The sequence below is a fragment of the Eumetopias jubatus genome, unplaced genomic scaffold, assembly GCF_037043125.1.
Source record: "Eumetopias jubatus isolate StellerSeaLion01/CBP00866 unplaced genomic scaffold, mEumJub1_p1.0 scaffold_1, whole genome shotgun sequence".
Taxonomy (NCBI): domain Eukaryota; kingdom Metazoa; phylum Chordata; class Mammalia; order Carnivora; family Otariidae; genus Eumetopias; species Eumetopias jubatus.
This window is the reverse complement of record NW_028274807.1, coordinates 192,872,273-192,892,670: the sequence shown is the minus strand read 5'-3', so window position 1 is coordinate 192,892,670 and position 20,398 is coordinate 192,872,273. Positions and strand designations below refer to the sequence as shown.

At 40.4% G+C, this 20,398-nt stretch overlaps 1 protein-coding gene across 1 annotated transcript; it reads right to left on the bottom strand.

Moving 5' to 3' along the window:
- Positions 1 to 1,483: 1,483 nt before the first annotated feature.
- ASB14 (ankyrin repeat and SOCS box containing 14) lies at positions 1,484 to 18,942 on the bottom strand. Its single transcript, XM_028110365.2, has 9 exons — positions 18,821 to 18,942; positions 17,130 to 17,175; positions 16,505 to 16,646; positions 16,249 to 16,407; positions 14,197 to 14,442; positions 11,616 to 11,787; positions 10,610 to 11,153; positions 2,582 to 2,735; positions 1,484 to 1,662 (listed from the first exon to the last, which is right to left on the bottom strand). Exons 1-9 carry the CDS (start codon positions 18,940 to 18,942, stop codon positions 1,484 to 1,486), a joined length of 1,764 nt encoding a protein of 587 aa, XP_027966166.1.
- Positions 18,943 to 20,398: the final 1,456 nt, after the last annotated feature.

Here is a 20,398-nt window from a genome sequence, read left to right as displayed (position 1 = left end):
GGAGGAAAAGGAACACTTGTGCACTGTTGGGAATGCAAACTGGTGCAGTCACTGTGGAAAACAGTATGGAGGTTCCTCAAAAAGTTAAAAATAAAACTACCATATAATCCAATAATCACACTACTGGGTATTTACCCCAAAAATACAAAACCCTAATTGAAAGTGCTATATGCACCCCTGTTTATTGCAGCATTATTATAGTAGCCAAATTATGGAAGCAGCTCAAGTGTCCATCAATAGATGAATGGATAAAGAAGTGGTATACATACACAAAGGAATATTCAGCCATAAAAAAGAAAAATCTTGCCATTTGCAACAACATGGATGGATCTAGAGAGTATAATGCTAAGCGAAATAAGAGAAAGAAAAATACCATGTGATTTTACCCATATGTGGAACTTAACAAATAAGCAAAGGAAAAAAAGAGACAAACCAAGAAATAGAATCTTGACTATAGAGAACAAACTGCTGGATACCAGAGGGGAGGTGGGTTGGGGGATGGGTTATATAGGTGATGGGGATTAAGGAGTGCACTTGTGATGAGCACTGAGTGATGTATAGAATTGTTGAATCACTGTATTTTACACCTGAAACTAATATAACACTGTATGTTAACTATAAGGCATTAAAATAAATAAATATGACTGCTTCTATCAGTGAGCCCCTCTTGGGTGTTTAGGACTGCACTAGGTTCAGTATGGAATCATAAGCCACTTGAAAACACTTTTAATTTCTATTCCAGTGATAACATTAGCCAATAAATGGTAACCCTTAGCCAAGATTTTGTGGAAAGAAGGACCGCAAGTCTCCCATTAACGATGATATTGCAACTGAAAGTTCTGTTTCCGTCAACCGAAACCCCACTTCAGTGCAGGGCTCTACAAGTAAACAGACACTTAGCTGGCCTTGGGACTTATGCACAGGAACAGCTAACTTGCAGGTCAATACTAGGGTCAGTATTTTATTCAATGTAATTACTAAGACATTTTATGTATGTACTTATCTATAAAAAGAATTAGTTATCTTGAATTATTAGAGGTGGCATCTCTTGTTTTGACATGTAGAAGTGTAGTTTATACATTTAATGTAAAATCAATACAGAGTGAGAACTGATGTGTTTCTGCTAATTGAAATTTTAAGGCTTGGGTTTAGTTTTTTAATTTATTTGGGGGGGTGTTATTTTTTTTTTTTAAACTGCCTTTCAGAATGCTTTTGAAAAGCAATATCAAGTCCAATGTTGGGACTTGAATTCATGATCCTGAGATCAAGACCTGAGCTGGGATCAAGAGTCAGACACTTTTGAGAAGCAATATTAAGCATATTAAGAAAGAATAGAATAGTAATATCAGTATTAAGAAAGAATGTAGACTGCATTGAGATTTTAGTTGGTAGGAAAAGTGAGAAATACTGAATCATATGTAACAAGTCAAACTTTAAGAAATACAGCTTACAGAATTATACCTTTTCATCCAGAACGGTTTGACTACCAGGTTCCTGTGAAAATTCCTTGTCCATAAAGGTCATATTCTTTGTAAAGGACATAGGCTTTGAGACGGTTTGGTAATGGAAGGAAGGACATGAAGACCGGGCAGCGCAGACGTAAGCGCCCCATACACTGCCGGATCTTCAGGCGGCACAGATGTCTGAGGGGTCGAGGGTTTGCTAAAATGAGAGAAACACACATTATCTGAAGGAAAAAGAACTGCTTCATTTGTTAGTGATGCTGGGGTTTAGTCAGCAAATGTGTGTTAAACTTAAGCCACCCAAATTTGCATCTGCGGTGTCTAAATGGAAAAGGTAACAGGGAACAGCCTTCCCTTCTCCTTGCAATCCTTCGTGTCGACGTGATTTCAGAACCAGGCCAAGCTAGGAGTCCAAAGAGTAGTGTCATTTGTAGGTCTGAAGTCCTTAAATCTATGTGAATTAACCATCCCCTCGCCTTGCCCTGTCCCTCAGGGTCAGGCTTAGAACTAAAGATCACCACCCTGTGGAGAAACTAGATAAAAGAAATTCTTTACTGATGTGCTACTACTGTGAAAGAATGTGGTTTGAAGGGCCATTTGATATTCTCTGCAGGCTTCGATTTTACTTTTTCTCGTCCCTGTTTTCATTGCCATTTCATAGCTTCTAATTCCTGTATCTGCAGTGTTCCATACGATTAGGAGAAAGGTATTACTTCCATATAATATGTGAGTACCTAACAGTTTATCTACTGGGAAATGGTGATAAGTACAAATTAAGTGATAAATAGTAACTGTTTGGGACACTTGGGTGGCTCAGTCGGTTAAGCGTCTGCCTTCGACTCAGGTCATGATCCCAGGGTCCTGGGATCGAGTCCCACATCGGGCTCCTTGCTCAGCAAGGAGCCTGCTTCTCCCTCTGCCTGCTTCTGTCTCTCTCTCTCTCTGAAAAATAAATAAAATCTTTAAAAAAAAAATAGTAACTGTTTTTAGATAGGAATAGTATTTTCCTTGGTTTAAGGAAAGCTTTTAACCAGAAAAGAATGTTTTACAAAGCAAATAAGAATGTAAATACCTAGTAGTATTTTTGGTAAGAATCTTCTACAAGAAAGGATACTCACTCAAGATCAAATGGATTTCTGACCAGAGCCCCTGTTTTTGGAGCACAGCTTTCAACTTTGAACAGATTCGAACTTGATCGACGTAATCCAGCATCACTCGAACAACCTTCCCAGAGAGATGTTGCAGCCATGACAATGTTATTACTTCACAGAACTGAGGAAGAAAATTGGAACTATGAAAGTAAATGAGAAACTTAAGAATCTATGGGGTTTCGAGCACTCAACTCACAGTCAGGAACCAAGGTCTCAAGTCCCTCATTTATAAACTAAGGCATTGAACAGGGAATTATTTTTTTTTTAAAGATTCACTTATTTGGCAGGGGGGCAGAGGGAGAGAGAATCCTTAAGCAGAATCTCCACTGAGCACAGAGCCTGATGTGGGGCTCGATCCCAGGACCCTGAGATCATGACCTGAGCCGAAATCAAGAGTTGGCTGCTTAACTGACTGAGTCACCCAGGCGCCCCAAGGAAATTATTTCTTAGCTCTAACATTTGGAAAAATATTTACTACTGTATCTTCAGAACTATGTAAGATGTAACCAGGGTGTGAAAGAGATAGTTACCTAATACCTGTCATCCCCTTTGGTTGGCCACATGGCTATCTGGAATAAAGATCACCTTTCCAGCTTCCTTGCACCTAGACGTGGGCCACCTAACTAAGTTCTAGCAGTGAGATGAGAGTGGAAGTGTGAGCAACCCCCAGAATGCACTTAAAGGAGAGCAAGGTGTGAGCTGCTGCTTCCTGCCTGCCTCCTGGCTGGCTGGAGTGTGGCTGTAAGTTTCTCTTGTGATCGTGGAGCTGTCCAGTTAGAAGGCTGTTTATCTCTGGCCTTTACTTATATGAGTGGAGAAGGAGCCATCTTACTAAAGCCACTCTCATTTTGGGTTTTCTATCATTCATGCCTGAAGGATAAGATAGTTTCTGTCTGTAGGTAATTTACACACTCCTAGCAAGGTGCCCATGTAAGAAGTCAAATAGTACTAAATAAAAAGTCAGGAAATAATTCAAGATGATATGTACCTAAATGCCATCTCCTACATTAATTATAACCTAAAAATAATATACAATATTAAAACCATATGTTGCCTTTCACTTTTTAGAATTGATTCAAAGTGCTTTCTCCATTTCACTGTTTTATTTTTGTTTTGATTTTAATATGAACTCAGGTATTTCTAGTGCATCTACTATGTGCTAAGCACAGATCTCTAAGCTGAGGAAAGTGGTGAGCAGGAGTTTACACTGATGTATTTGTGGAGGAGACACAATCAGAAAATGTTAAAAAGATAATTTCAGAAAGTGGTAAGTGCTATAAAAGAAATGGGCAGCATAATAAGATTAGGGATGACAACTACCTTAGATAAGGTAGACGGGAAAGGAAGGGCCTCTTTGAGGAGGTAACACTTGAAACCTGAAAAGTGGCAGCTTTTTGAAAAGGCAGGAGTGCGCTCTAGTTGGGGGAAATTGAAGTGACCAGTTGGGGGAAAATAGACCGGTGTGATGAAAGCCAGGGGGAAAATGTCTCAAGAAGAAGGAGGTGGTCAAGTCCAAGATGGTGGAGGAGTTAGGAGACCTTAGTTTCATCTGGTCCCAGGAATTCAGCTAGATAGCTATCAAATCATTCTGAACACCTGTGAACTCAACCAGAGATCTAAGAGAAGAATAACTGTAATTCTACAAATAGAAAACTGACCACTTTCTGCAAGAATGACAAGACGGAAAAACTCACCTCAAAAAAAAAAAAAAAAAAAGAACAAGATGCCTTTGGCCCAGGTCATGATCCCAGGGTGCTGGGATCGAGCCCCACATCAGGCTCCTGGCTCAGCAGGGAGCCTGCTTCTCTTTCTCCCACTGCCTCTCTCCCTGCTCATGCTCTCTCTCTCTGTATCTCTGTGTCTCAAATGAATAAACAAAATCTTAAAAAAAAAAAAAAGAACAAGAGGCAGGACCAACTGCCAGGGTCCTAATCAGCATGGACAGAAGTAAGAACTCTATTGAAACTAGAGTTGAGAATAGTATAAAGAATACTAGCTGGGCTTGAAAAAAAAGGCTTAGGAGATACTACAGAATTCCTTTCTGGAGAAATAAGAGAACTAAAATCTAATCAAGACATCATCAAAAAGGCTATTAATGAGATGCAATAAAAAATGGAGGCTCTAACTGCTAGGATAAATGAGGCAGAAGAGAGAATTAGTGATATAGAATACAAAATGATGGAGAATAAAGAAGGTGAGAAAAAGATAAACAACTACTGGATCATGAGGGGAGAATTCTAGGGGAGATAAGTGACAGCATAAAGTAAAACAATATTACAATAATTGGGATCCCAGAAGAAGAGGAAAGAGAGAAAGAGGTGCAGAAGGTATATTGGAACAAAGTATAGCAGAGAACTTTCCTAATCTGGGGAAGGAAACAGGCATTCAAGTCCAGGAGGCACAGAGAACCCCCCTCAAAATCAATAAAAATAGGTCAACACCCCGACATATAATAGTGAAACTTGCAAATCTCAGAGACAAAGAGAAAATCCTGAAAGCAGCTCTTGACAAGAGGCCCATAACCTACAAGGGTACAAACATTAGACTGGCAGTGGACCTATCCACAAACCTGGCAGGCCAGAAAGGACTGGCATTATATATTCAGGGTGCTAAATGAGAAAAATATGCAGCCAAAATTACTTTATTGAGCTAGATGTCATTCAAAATATAAGGAGAGATAAAAAGCTTCCAGGACAAACAGAAACTAAAAGAATTTGTGATCATTAAACCAACCCTGCAAGGAATATTAAAGGGGATCCTTTAAGTGAAAAGAGAGCCCCAAAGTAACACAGACCAGAAAGGAACACAGACAATATACAGAAACAAGAGACTTTATGGGTAGTACAATAGCACTAAATTCATATCTTTCAATAGTGACTCTGAATGTAAATGGGCTAAATGCCCCAATCAAAAGACACAGGGTATCAGATTGGATAAAAAAGCAAGACCCATCAATATGCTGTCTGCAAGAGACTCATTTTAGACCCAAAGACACCTCCAGATTGAAAGTGAGGGGGTGGAAAACCACTGATCATGCTAATGGACTTCAAAAGAAAGCTGGGGTAGCAATCCGTATATCAGACAAATTAGATTTTAAACCAAAGACTGTAATAAGAGATGAGGAAGGACACTATATAATAATTAAAGGGTCTATCAAACAAGATCTAACAATTGTAAATATTTATGCCCCTAACATGGGAGCAGCCATTATATAAACCAATTAATAACAAAATTAAACACATTGATAATAATACAATAATATCGGGACTTTAACACCCCCCTCACTGCAATGGACAGATCATCTAAGCAGAAGATGAACAAGGAAACAAGAGCTCTGAATGACACACTGGACCAGACGGACTTCACAGATACATTCAGAGCATTCCATCCTAAAGCAACAGAATACACGTTCTTCTTGAGTGCACATGGAACATTCTCCAGAATAGATCACATACTGGGTCACAAACCCAGTCTCAACCAGTACCAAAAGATTAGGATCATTCCTTGTATATTTTTGGACCACAGTGCTTTGGAACCGGAACTCAATCACAAGAGGAAATTTGGAAAGAACTCAAATACAGGGAAGCCTGGGTGGCTCAGTTAAGCGTCTGCCTTTGGCTCAGGTCATGATTCCAGAGCCCTCATTCAGCGGGGAGCCTGCTTCTACCTCTGCCTGCCACTCCCCCTGCTTGTGTGTGTGTGCACACATGCATGCTCTCTCTCTCTCTCTCTCTGGCAAATAAATAAAAATCTTAAAAAAAAAAAAAAGAACTCAAATACATGGAGGCTAAAGAGCATCCTACTAGAGAATGCATGGGTCAACCAGGAAATTAAAGAAGAATTTTAAAAATTCATGGAAACAAATGAAAACAAAAGCCGACTGTTCAAAACCTTTGGGATGCAGCAAAGGTGGTCCTAAGAGAGAAGTATATAGCAATACAAGCCTTTCTCAAGGAACAAGAAAGGTCTCAAATACACAACCTAATCTTACACCTAAAGGAGCTGGAGAAAGAACAGCAAATAAAGCCTACACCCAGCAGGAGAATAGAATTCGTAAAGATTAGAGCAGAAATCAATGCAATAGAAACCAAAAGAACAGTAGAACAGATGAAAAAAACTAGGAGCTGGTTCCTTGAAAGAATTAGTAAGATTGATAAACCCCTGGACAGAGTTATCAAAAAGAAAAAAGACCCAAATAAATATAATCATAAATGAAAGAGGAGAGATCACATCCAACACTGAAGAAATACATTATAAGAACTTATTATGAGCAACTTTATGCCAACAAATTAGGCAATCTGGAAGATGGATGCATTCCTAGAGATGTATAAGCTCCCAAAATGGAAACAGAAAGAAATAGAAAACCTGAACAGACTCATAACAAGCAAGGAAATTGAAGCAGTAATCAAAAATCTCCCAACAAACAAGAGCCCAGGGCTGGATGGCTTCCCAGGGGAATTCTACCAAACATTTAAAGAAGAATTAATACCTATTCTTCTGAAACTGATTTAAAAAAATAGAAATGGAAGGAAAACAACCAAACTCTTTTTATGAGGCCAGCATTACCTTGATCCCAAAACCAGGCAAAGACCCCACCACAAAGGAGAATTACAGACCAATATCCCTGATGAACATGGATGCAAAAATTCTCACCAAAATACTAGCCAATAGGATCCAACAGTACATTAAAAGGATTATTCACCACGACCAACTGGGATTTATTCCTGGGCTGCAAGGTTGGTTCAACATCTGCAAATCAATGTGATACACTACATTAATAAAAGAAAGGACAAGAATCCCATGATCCTCTCAATAGATGCAGAAAAAGCATTTGACAAAGTACAGCATCCTTTCTTGATTAAAACTCTTCACAGTGTAGGGACATCTGGGTGGCTCAGTCAGTTAAGCATCTGCCTTCGGCTCAGGTCATGATCCCAGGGTCCTGGGATCCAGTCCCACATTGGGCTCCCTCCTCAGCAGGAGGGCTGCTTCTCCCTCTGCCTGCTGCGTCCACTGCTTGTGCACACACTCTCTCTGACAAAAAAACAAAAACAAAAAACAAAAAACTCTTCACAGTGTAGAGATAGAGGGAACATACCTCTGTATCATAAAAGCCATCTACAAAAAGCCCACAGAGAATATCATTCTCAATGGAGAAAAACTGAGAGCTTTCCCCCTAAGGTCAGGAACATGGCAGGGATGTCCACTCTCACCACTGCTGTTCAACATAGTATTAGAAGTCCTAGCCTCGGCAATCAGACAACAAAAAGAAATGAAAGGCATCCAAATCGGCAAAGAAGAAGTCAGACTCTTACTCTTTGCAGATGATATGATACTCTATGTGGAAAACCCAAAAGACTCCACCCTAAAATTGCTAGAACTCATACAGAAATCAGTTGTATTCTATATTCTAACAGTGAGACAGAAGAAAGAGAAATTAAGGAGTCCATCCCATTATAATTACACGAAAACCATAAGATACCTAGGAATAAATCTAACCAAAGAGGCAAAGGATCTGTACTCAGAAAACTATAGAATACTCATGAAAGAAATTGAAAAATGCTCCATGCTCATGGATTAGAAGAACAAATATTGTTAAAATATCTATGCTACCTAACAAACACTGAATCATGGAACACTACATCAAAAACTAATGATGTAATGTATGGTGATTAACATAACAATAAAAAATTTAAAAAATGTCTATGCTACCTAGAGGAATCTATACATTCAGTGCAATCTCTATCAAAATACCATCAACTTTTTTCACAGAGCTGAACAAATAATCCTAAAATTTGTATGGAACAAGAAAAGACTCCAAATAGCCAAAGGAATGTTGAAAAAGAAAACCAAAGCTTGTGGCATCACAATTCCAGACTTCAAGCTCTATTACAAAGCTATTATCATCAAGACAGCATGGTCCTGACACAAAAACAGACACATAGATCAATGGAACAGAATAGAGAGCCCAGAAATGGACCCTCAACAATCTGGTCAACTAATCTTTGACAAAGCAGGAAAGAATATCCAGTGGAAAAAAGACAGTCTCTTCAACAAATGGGGCTGGGAAAATTGGACAGCCACATCCAGAAGAATGAAACTGGACCATTTTTTTACACCATACACAAAAATAAACTTAAAATGGACGAAAGACCTAAATGTGAGACAGGAATCCATCAAAATCCTAGAGGAGAACACAGGCAGCAACTTCTGTGACCTTGGCTACAGCAACTTCTTCCTAGAAATATCACCAAAGTCAAGGGAAACAAAGGCAAAAATGAACTATTGGGACTTCATCAAGATAAAAAGCTTTGGCACAGCAAAGGAAACAGTTGAGAAAACCAAAAGGCAACAGAATGGGAGAAGATATTTTCAAATGACATATCAGATAAAGGGCTAGTATCCAAAATCTATAAAGAACTTACCAAACTCAACACCCAAAGAACAAATAATCCAGTCAAGAAATGGGCAGAAGACATGAACAGACATTTCTGCAAAGAAGACGTCCAAATGGCTTACAGACACATAAAAAACTGCTCAGTGTCACTCGACATCAGGGAAATCCAAATCAAAACCTCAATGAGATACCACCTCACCAGTCAGAATGGCTAAAATTAACAAGTCAGGAAACGACAGATGTTGGTGGGGATGTGGAGAAAGGGGAACCCTCCTACACTGTTGGTGGGAATGCAAGCTGGTGCAACCACTCTGGAAAACAGTATGGAGGTTCCTCAAAAAGTTGAAAATAGAGCTACCCTACAACCCAGCAATTGCACTACTGGGTACTTATCCAAAGGATACAAACATAGTGATTCAAAGGGGCACATGTACCCCAGTGTTTACAGCAGCAATGTCCACAATAGCCAAACTACCGAAAGAGCCCAAATGTCCATTGACAGATGAATGGATAAAGAAGATGTGATACACACACACACACACACACACACACACACACACACACACACACACACAATGGGATACTACTCAGCCATCAAAAATTTGAAATCTTGCCATTTGTAAACAATGTGGATGGGTATTACGCTAAGTGAAATAAGTCAATCAGAGAAAGACAACTATCGTATAATCTCATGTGGAATTTAAGAAACAAAACAGAGGATCATAGGGGAAGAGAGAAAAAATAAAACAAGACAAAATCAGAGAGGGAGACAAACCATAAGAGACTCTTAATCATAGGAAACAAACAGGGTTGCTAGGGGGTGGGGGGATGGAGTAACTGGGTGATGGGCATTAAGGAGGGCACTTGATGTAATGAGCACTGGGTATTATATAAGACTGATGAATCACTGACCTCTGCCTCTGAAACTAATAATTCATTATATGTTAATTGAATTTAAATAAAAAAAATAAGAGGTGGTCAACTATTTATTGTGATTCCTTTTTCATCAAAAAGGTGACCAAAGAGGGGCACCTAGGTGGCTCAGTCGGTTGAGCATCTGCCTTCAGCTCAGGTCATGATCTCAGGGTCCTGGGATTGAGCTCTGTGTCAGGCTCCCTGCTCAATGGGGAGTCTGCTTCTCCCTCTGCCCCTCCCCCTTCTCGTGCTGTCTTTCTCTCAAATAAGTCTTTAAAAAAAAAAAGGTGACCAAAGAGACCTATTTAATCAAATTTTAGAGCTAAAAGAGATAGCCAAGAACCAAGGGGGTATGGGTATCAGTACCCCAGAAACGTTTTAGCTAGGTTACTCACCCCTTCAAAGAAAAAGTGTAATTAGTTTATAAGACTGCATTCATTTTTAAAACCTTACTCAGATGCTACTTCATTTGTGAAATTCCCCAGGTAAAGTTAAATCACTTTCCCTCTGAATGGTTTCTGTACTTTTTACATCTCTTTATCATGTCTATTTTACATGTATTTATCATATTAAAATCTCTTCAACTATGAGCTTCTGGAGAGAATGGATGGGGCCTTATCTATTGCTGTAGTTCAGGGCCACCAATAATGACTATATAAGTTGATACAATACTGTGCACATACCATAGTATCTTTGATAACTGTAGATGTCCAGCCTTCAAAAGTATAGCAAGGATGAAATTTGTCTCCATGAGGACAATCAAAGCATCGCTCTATGTCATACCCGTAATTCAATAGCATCCTGAGCATGACTTCATCTTTCAGTGTGTATTGCAGTGCTGATGGGAAATGTAAAGGGTTGACTCTGCAGAAATAATTGACGTTGGCCCCATGACGTAGCAGCAGACTTATCAGCTCATAGTTGCCCATCCGTAGGGCTATCTGGAGGCAGTTAACTGGGTCTTGGTTAGGCAGAGCTCCAGCACTCAGAAGCAGCTTAACTGAAGAGAGGTCACCATTTGATACAGCAAAATACAAAGCTGACTTCCTGTGGTCATCATAGTGTTTGCGAATTCTCTGATCTAGCATGAAATTTACATCAAATCCCGCCTGGATGAGGAGTTCCAGGCATTCGGGGTGTGCCCCTGCTGCTGCACAGTGGACGGGACTGATGCCACTCCGCTTAATGGCAGCAAGATCTGTCACTGGAACCAAAATCTTTAGGGCTCTGAGAAAGAATTTCAAAATGCATTTAAAACATTGTTTTTGTTAAGACGCAGCATTAACCTGTTTACAATGGTTTTATACTAGTACCAGATGGTATTAGTATCAGGTGGCATTAGGACCCCCAACCAAAAAGTACATAATCCCTGTATCCAAAAGCTCAGATACTTAGTAAAGTTAAATGAAACTACTGTCTAGATACAAAACTCGGAATTAGCCTAATCAGTGAGACCTGGGGTTCCCCATATTGCCCAAGGACCTGATAATAAAGTAGTTTTATGTCTTGGTCGTGGCTACAGAGGATGCCTGCCTTCACCACTTTCTAGCTGGTTGAGAGTTTCCTGTCTCTAGAAGGGATGTTGGAATTGTAGGATCAGAGATGAAGTAATACAAAGTTCCCAGAAGCTGCCCCGAAAACCCCCTTAGCTCTTACTATTTCTATCAGCACTAATGTCAGTGAACTTACAACAAGTGGCCTCTGTCAGCTGCCACATGAATGGGCAGGTGGCCTGAATTCTTGGGGATGTTGGCATCAGCTCCATGCTCTAGTAGAAGAGCCACAGAGTCTGGATTTCCTCCACTAGCAGCTTCAAGTAAGATGGAAGAAGAGTCTGAGGCCTGACCAAGAGCATTAGCTCCTAAAAGGAGAAAAAGTCTTGTTATGCAAAAAAAGTCTTTTCCACTGTATTGCTTATGCATTCTTAATATATCAGCACTACCCAGAAGCAATTATTAGGAAGCCACTTTAGCAAAGCACTGCAAATCGAAGAAATAAAAAATGTACCTCCTGCTCTCAGCCAGTTTATAATGTAGTTGGGGAAGGAAGAAATGGTGCAAACAGTTTCTAACTTATGAGTAAGTTGGCTTTCAGAGGAATTTTATAAGTTATTTGTTTGGAACTTGGAGATTACAGGAGAAATAATTTTATAAAAGGTGATTTTATTTCCAGACCCACCTATAAAAGCCCACTTACCCCATACTTATATATAGGATGGTACCAACAATCCTGTTGGACTGTAGCACCCGGCCATCTGTTGATGTCACGGTGGAAAATGGCATTTATTCTGTTTTAACATGTTCTTAGTGGGCTGTTCATAGCAAGACACACTGTAGTTGTTTGTAGTTGACCTTGGGGACTTAGAGTTAATAGGACACATTGTAGCGCCCATAGGACACTGAGTGCCATGTGATGGTGTGGATGGTAAGAGTACAAATAGAGGCAAAATGTCCTCAGTTCCGGATTTTGAGGGAAACTGGGTGGTGAAGGAAGGAGAAAGGTGTTTTGGGTCAGTTGCGGAAGGCCTCTCAGTAAAATGGGTTTTGAAGAAAGAGTAGCCTTTGAAAGGACAAAGGGCAAGGGTAGCATCCTGGGCACATTCACAGCACATATAAAACAGAGGTAGTGGCTTTAAATTAGTGGAAACTCCACAGTCATCAGAATATAGTGGCTGCCCAAGAACCCCATTCCTAGAACGCATGAAGAAAGGTCTAATAAGCTTCCATGGAAAGAGTGTTCACTATGTACAGGTTCCTTTATGTGCATAATTTCCAAACTTCCCATCAACCCTAACAAGTAGATGCCAGTATCTCCATTCTAAAGATGAAAAAACCGAGGTTCATGGAGGTTAGGTGACTTCCCAGAGATGCACAGCTGGTAAGCAAGGTAGTCAGGATTCACATGAAGTTGGGCCAGACCCAGGGCCTGTTTCTATGATGCCCTGTTGCCAGTCTAGTAATGCAGGGTGGTGAAGTAGTGACTTGGAATGAGACAGATGTGGGTTCAAATCTTGGCTCTGCCATTTCCTCACTGTGTCACTTTGTGCAAATTACTTCATAAGGGAGTTACCTCAGGGAAATACCTCACTGAGGTCAACTGATGCTGGTTTCTTTTAAGAGTTAAGGATTTGAAACCGGGTGCCTCTCCTCTTTCGTTGCTTTTTTTTGTATAGATGAAGGATCCAGTGTTTACATGACTTTAGACATTGCTTATTTAAAGATATTGCTTATTTAAACCATCTTACTTAAAACGTCTTATGGCCACTAATTGAAAACTACAACAGCCTCGCCTGTATGATGGGAAAGTTCAAGGTTAGTCTTAAAAAGCAGAAATTTGTTCTTAAAAACAGGAGACCCTGTAGTCTAGAATATTGGAGACCAGGACCATATATTGTTAAAGAAAGAAATAAGGCTTCTGGACAGGAAGGAGAATAAAGAAGGTAAATCTAATATTGGGACTTTATTAAATCCTGGTAAAGATTTGCTTCTTTGACAAAATGCTCTAGATCCTACATTGCTTCATCAATGGAGGGTCTCCTCAAAGACAATAAATGCCAAAGTTCTCTGAGCCAAGGTCTCTGCCAGTTAAATCAGGATCTCGAATTTGCAGCAGGGGAGGGTGTGTTTAAAGGAAGTCCTCCAACTGGTATCATCCCTAGCTCTCTTTCTTAAGTGTAAAATGAGGACAGTGCCTACTTCATAGGGCTTTAGAAGATCACATGAAGCAGCATAGGTAGCTTAATGGATGGTACTTAGAAAGTACTCAATAAATCTAAGTTGCCTTCCCCTTCTCTCAGCTGTGGTTATTACCGGAGAGACTACTGGGACCCAGAGAGAAGCAACCAGGAAGCAGTTCCTAACAACGGAAACATTTGATAACACACTGGACTGCCCCGTGACTTAGCTTAGCAGAGACAACCTATAGGGGGTAATGTGGGATCTTCTGTTCTGTGAATCTAGAAAAGCACAACACATAACAAATTAAAACAAAACAACAAAAACCAGCCATCCTCTGCATAGTTGGGGAACATTATATAAAAGAGAAACCTGCATCCTAGTAATCTTACAGAAATTACTTCACATCGAAGGAGAAATATTCAGTTTCTATTTTAGGCCTTTTAGTAGCCAATATTAAGACATGCTTTCATCAAATATTTACATTAGGCTTAAATAAAATGTTAACTTCTATTATTCTGAAGCTCTCCATGAAAAGGAGGACACTTGCATCATGTTACCCCTTGGGGGTGTGCTGACCGTATAGAAAATCTTGCCTTTCTGCAGTAACATTTCCATGATTTCAGTGTGTCCACTTTGGGCAGCAAGAGCCAGAGGAGTGAATCCATAGGAGCTCTGTGGGTCAGGGTGTGCCCCAGAAACCAACATCAGCTTCGCTATGCCCTGCCTGCCCAGTCTGGCTGCTTCGTGGAGAGCTGTCCTTCCGTTGGTACACCGCAGATTCACGTCTGCCCCAGAGCTGATCAGCAAGGAAGCCATCTCATAGGAGTTGCGCAGAACAGCTGGGAAATTAGAGGTGAAACAAAGATCATGTTCACCAGGAAATTATGGCCACAGTAGCTTATTAGCCAGTGCCCCTCAGGCTTCTTAAGGAGCTCTTCCTACCTACTCCCATGTGCCAGCATTTTGTGTTTAGGAAACAGATTGTAAAATGAGGCTATTAATATTAATTAATTAATATTAATTATTTAATATTAATATTAATATCCAATAATATTAATAGTGTTTTACATCGATAGCCCATTGGCTTTTCTGTAAGCCATGAACAGTTATTGTCTCCTGCCTGCTCATGTGGCTGAAAAACATAAACATATAAAATTTTCGTTTATCATTTTTATGTTCTTCCCTCAAGAAAATGGGAACTTAAGTACCCACTACAGTCCTAGAAGTGCTTTTAAGTGCTTTAAACAAAGAAAAACAAAACCAGCAGTAATTAGGGAATTATTTTTTACTTTTTTAGAGAGAAAGAGCATGCCAGGGCAGAGGGAGAGGGAGAGAATCCCAAGCAGGCTCCATGCTCAGCTCATAGTCCAACTTGGGGTCAGTTTCACGACCCCGAGATCATGACCTGAGCTGAAATCAAGAGTCGGATGTTTAACTGACTGAGCCACCCAGGCACCCCAGGAAATTATTTTTAACCTCATTTTTGTTAAAATTTTCTAACTGGCTTTTCTGCATTTATGCTGTTATCATTCACATTTGGATGATAATCTTTAAGTCCTTCAAGATTCTGTGCCTGGGTGGCACTGTCAGTTAAGCGACTGACTCTTGGTGTCAGCTCGGGCTGTGATCTCAGGGTCCTAGGGTGGGAGAAGAGATCTGTAGCTCTGGCTACTTGTTCCTTAATATCTAGCACTCCTCCTGTATTAGCTGCCTGTCCTTCACCTGGGCTCCACGAGATAACCATCACCAATAACTTTTGGGCCTTTTGATATAATTGTGTTGCTTTCCCCATGAGCAAGTTAAGATTTGGCTTTCTTGTCACTGACTACTCATCCACCTGCTCTCCAGGTTTTAAAAAATTATGTTGCTGTCGCCTCCTCTCCTGTTCTTCTCATTCTTTCGTATCTTACCTCTTTAAAACAATTTCTTAACTATAATTGTAGTGAAGACTCGAGAGAGCAAAATCAGCCATTCATACTCAATCAGCCATCGGCTGTCTCGTCTTACTCTGCTCACCTCTTGTATTTCTTACACCTGAATTCACTGGCTAAGGCACTGTGCAAAGTGATCAGCTCACTGGCAGAGAGTTTGCACCAGGCCACCCCATGGGCCAGTCTATAGAAAGCTTCATGAGGGTCAGGTACCCATGTCTGGTCAGTTGGAACCAGAAAGACAGCCCTGCAACTATGCACAAAAAGCTGCCTTCCATTTGCCACAACGTGGACGGAGCTAGAGAGTACTATGCTAAGCGAAGTCAGGGAAAGACAAGTACCATATGATTTCACTCATACGTGGAATTTCAGAAACAGAACAAATGAGCAAAGGGGGCAGGGAAAGGAGAGAGAAAGAGGCAAATGAAGAAACAGACGCTTAACTGTAGAGAACACACGGATGGTTACCAGAGGGCGGGGGGGATGGGTGAAACGGGGGATGGGGATGAAGGGGTGCGCTTGTCCTGATGAGCACCACGTGATGTACGGAAGTGTTGAATCACTATGTTGTTCACCTGAAACTAATATAGCACTGTATATTAACCGGAATTGAAATAAAAACTAAAAAAAAAAAAAAAGTTGCCTTTGAAACATGTGGGCATGGAGGACACTCAGAATCACAGACTGTTTTCCAGAGACAAGGTATCAGTTTACCTGTAAGAAGAGACGAATTGCCTTCAGAATTCTTGGCATTCGGATTGCAGCCACTGAGAAGAAGAAAATGGGCATTTTCCAAGAGGCAAGTGCTGACAGCCAAAAAAAGTGGCGTTTCACCATTGTGCGTGGTTTGCTCCCACGTGCTGGGTTTTGAAGCTGAAATAAATCCATTAGCCCACACAGGTTAAGATAAAGAAATAAGTTTTACATTTATTTCTCAGAAGCATCAGGAAGAGTTGTAAAGGGAATTTACCTTTCAGGGTTATTTCCAAAATGTTCTTATTTAACTGCACTGCAGCCTTATGCAGAGGAAGCCAGCCTAGCCCATCTGCTTCATCAAAAGCAGAATGGTGCTTGGTCAAGTGTGACAATGCATCTTCCTTACCTATTGACAAGTCAAATTCACATTTGGGACACACAGACACACACACCCAGATTCACATTTGGGACACACAGACACACACACACACACACACACACACACGAGGCAGCCCATGCTTCTGAATTCCACCATCGAGCTTAGTGCACGAGATGACAGAGTTCTAGCCTCATGCTTTATGAGAGACGTGTTAGAATGGGATGGGACGAGAAGCAGTAAGACCTTTCCCTTGCGCTCCCTATCCCCCGGGGCCTGTGGCTGCCCCCTCGGGTTATCACATCGCTCAGTCTGCCCAGGAGCCCAGCAGCGCTCTGCTAAACTGTGCTGTGGTACTTTCTCGCAGGTCTGGAGAATTAGCGGTGGGCCCCACAGCGTTGAGCATTTGGGAGAATCTGCTTCTGGGCTTCCCGAACTCAGCAGGGTAGTGCCGTGGTGTCAACATCACACCGTACCAGGAGCTGGAGGGGATGGAATATGAAGAGTACTTAACTGCCGCTATTGCTTCAATTATCTTCTTGTAGTCCGAGCTCAAAAAGGAGTGGAAGCTGCATAGGAAACAAATATATACGTAAGCCCCAAACTGAGGGAAAAATGAAGGCATTTGATAAAAACACAAAGGGTAAAGGCAATTGACATTAGCCAAGGATGAACTCATATGAGGCAGTTACTGAGGCTTCATGGAAATACTTCCACAGTATAATGTGACCCGAAACGCACTCCAGGAAAACTGCTCTCCCATGTCTCTCTTTCTGTGGTGGGGGTGGGGGCATTCATTATTCCATCTGTCTTAAGTAACGTTTCCTAATGCCTTCAAGTGCCTGACCAAGTCAGCAAGCCTTCCTCTGTACCACATAACTCTTGCAAGTCTAATGACTGACATTTACACCTACAGTTAATTTTAATTTTTCTGAAACATTTCAATCATCAAAGTCTTCTGCCTTTCAACCTAAAATCATGACTTAATTACTGAATGAACTTAAAAATTTTTCATCACAAGGTTAATAGAACAGATAATCTAAGAAAGCCAATTTCTTCACAAAACTTTAAAGATTATTCCTAAATGTAACACAAACGTGTAGGTATAGTGTGGTAAAGAGCAGACTTTGAAGCCAGACTGCCTGCCTCTCACTAGCCCTTGGGACCCTGGGTAACACTTACCTGTCTCCTCATCTCCACCCGAAACGCACTCCAGGAAAACTGCTCTCCTGTGTCTCTCTTTCTGGGGTGGGGGTGGGGGCATTCATTATTCCATCTGTCTTAAGTAACGTTTCCTAATGCCTTCAAGTGCCTGACCAAGTCAGCAAGATAAAAGGACTTAACCACATAGGTAACGAGAATCAAGTTTAAATGAGTCAATATTTGTGAAATGCTTAAAATAGTGTGGCACAAAGTGATCAGTCCATGAGTTTGTTACTTAAAAAAAAAAAAAAACAGTTTTAGTGTACTTCAACATCTCTACATTTAATTATAAAATCTCTTGGAGTTAAAACACATTTATCCAGTTTTACGTCCAGCAGGCCAAGAGAGGTCACCATCCCAAGCAAACAGGGTTTATCACCCCTCAAAAACAATAGTAACTACTTGGGGGGGAGGCTGCACATAGGCCAGAGAGCGTCTGAGCAGTTGTGCCTAGCTGTGGATGGTCCTCCTCTAGCGCGATCCTTTTTCACAGCACGGAGGGACATGTGGGGTCCTTTCCTAGTGCTGCCATTACAGAACTCTGAATATACACCCTTCAGAAAGGGTTAGTCTCTTCTGGGTTTAAATCTACATAATTCCTCCTTTTGATTTGAATAAAGACTAGACCTTACCCCATCTTCCCACTGAGGTTGAGGATAATTTTCTGTGTGTATTGGTTGGATTTATGCATCCCCTTGGCTCCCCAAAGACAAGATACATTAGGGTTCTCTAGTGTTTCATATCCTTGTGCATTTTTTCTCATTTCCAGCTTGCAAGTTCTCAGCCAGAGTTGCTGCTAACCTCCTTCAACCGTTTACTCCCTAATTATACTCTGAATTATTTCCAAATTTCCCTGTCTGGCTGATGAGACATCAAGTCTCATAGATATTTAAATGACAGCTCCTTGGATTTTGACCCTCTCTCCTGTTTTTATCACAACGCCAGAACCGTGCTAATGACCCGTCTCCACTGCTGAATACTCACACTGCATCGCCCATGGGATACCGTTACCTCTCATCTGCAGATGCCTGCTGTGTAGTCCTCAGCTGGTGAGTGTCCTGTAAGCTCTGCTGGATGATGAGCTGGGTATCAAAGTCCTCATCTGTGTCTTCATCACTGGTGTAACTATCCATGTGGAACGCTGACAGATTTAAAGTCAGAATGAACTAAAAATATTTTTCCAGTTGTGAAAACAAGATAATCAAATACTTAAAATTACAAACAAAATTCAGAGAACTACAAAACTGATAGGATTAAGACAATGCAAAATTTAGAAAAAATATTCATTAAAATTTCCCCCCATAAATTTAGTTTTCTGAACTGCCACAAATTCAACCTAAATTTGAAGTTTCCATGAATAGCTACTTTTTAAAGCCTATTCAGGAAAAACAACCTTTCATATAAAACTTAGGTCAGTGCCATTTTAACTATGAAAATAAGGATTTATTTTAGACATGGCTTAGGAGTTCTCAGCCATTGTAGCATGCACCCAAAAGAACATCTTTATGCTGAAAATAACAGTAAATACTAAAAACAAACATATTATAGGACTATATGTACTCTTATAATACAACATATAAACAGTGATAGTGGTAGTAAAAAACAATGTATTTTATTAGGCAATATCTCAATGGTTTTAAAAGAACATTTCTGTTTTAGCATAGAATAGGTTTGATTGCATACCAAAGACTTTTTACCTTCTGTTATATCCTTTAGGACAGCACGGAAGTTTTCACTGTCAAAGATTAGCACATCAGAATTTTCATTTATATTTAGGATCTCCACTCCCCTGTAGTGACCATTCCATTAATAGCTTTACTATAAATACCTGATCATAAGACGGTCTGGCATATTCTCCTTGTTTTTTTTTTTTACATGTGGTTTAGCTCTCTTTGGAAACATGATCTCTTTTCTTCACTGCTGTATTCATCAAACTTAAACGACTAAAGTTTTTATTCCTGCTATAAAATGCTTTTGCAGGGGGTTGGCTGTGTGAAGTGAATCCATTCTCTTAAGACTCATGCACATAGCCACTGCAGACCAGAATCAATTTTCCACTTGAGAGGCCATTTTTCTCTGACCGATTTATCAAAGGGACTGTCCCAACCATCCTGATTCACTGGGTAGCTGCACCTACATTTTCTCTGGGTTACAGAGCTGCAGCCTCAAGTGTCCTGGGAATCCCAAGGAAGGAATTAATTCTACACAGGTAATAAAATTTTGACTATAGTTTTGTTTTGTTGAAATGTTTTAAAATTGTTAATCTATACTATTATGAATATATGTTAAATAGAATATTAACTATTAAACATTACAAAGAGACACTTAGCATTTCAATCAAACACAGAATCAATGCCAAGCAGCACAATATATGGCCGCGGGTGTGTAGACCTGCCCCCAGCCATTCACTGCCTTTGTACACAAAATTCACTGTGTGAGTTAACTTCCCTCAACACTGTGAGCCATGGAGCTAATGCTGTAAAAGTGTGATGTAAGGGGTTTAGTTCTGGAATTGGTATTTTCCTTATTTAGAATCACCTCTGGGGTGCCTGGGTGGCTCAGTCGTTAAGTGGCTGCCTTCGGCTCAGG

Coding starts and splice junctions, on each gene's coding strand:
- ASB14 (XM_028110365.2), bottom strand. CDS start 18,942: ATGGATAGTTACACCAGTGATGAAGACACAGATGAGGACTTTGATACC. Junction 14,443..16,248: donor CAATTCGTCTCTTCTTACAG/GTAAACTGATAC, acceptor CTAATTTCCCAG/CTGTTCTGCGCAACTCCTAT. Junction 11,788..14,196: donor GGAAATGTTACTGCAGAAAG/GCAAGATTTTCT, acceptor TTCTCCTTTTAG/GAGCTAATGCTCTTGGTCAG.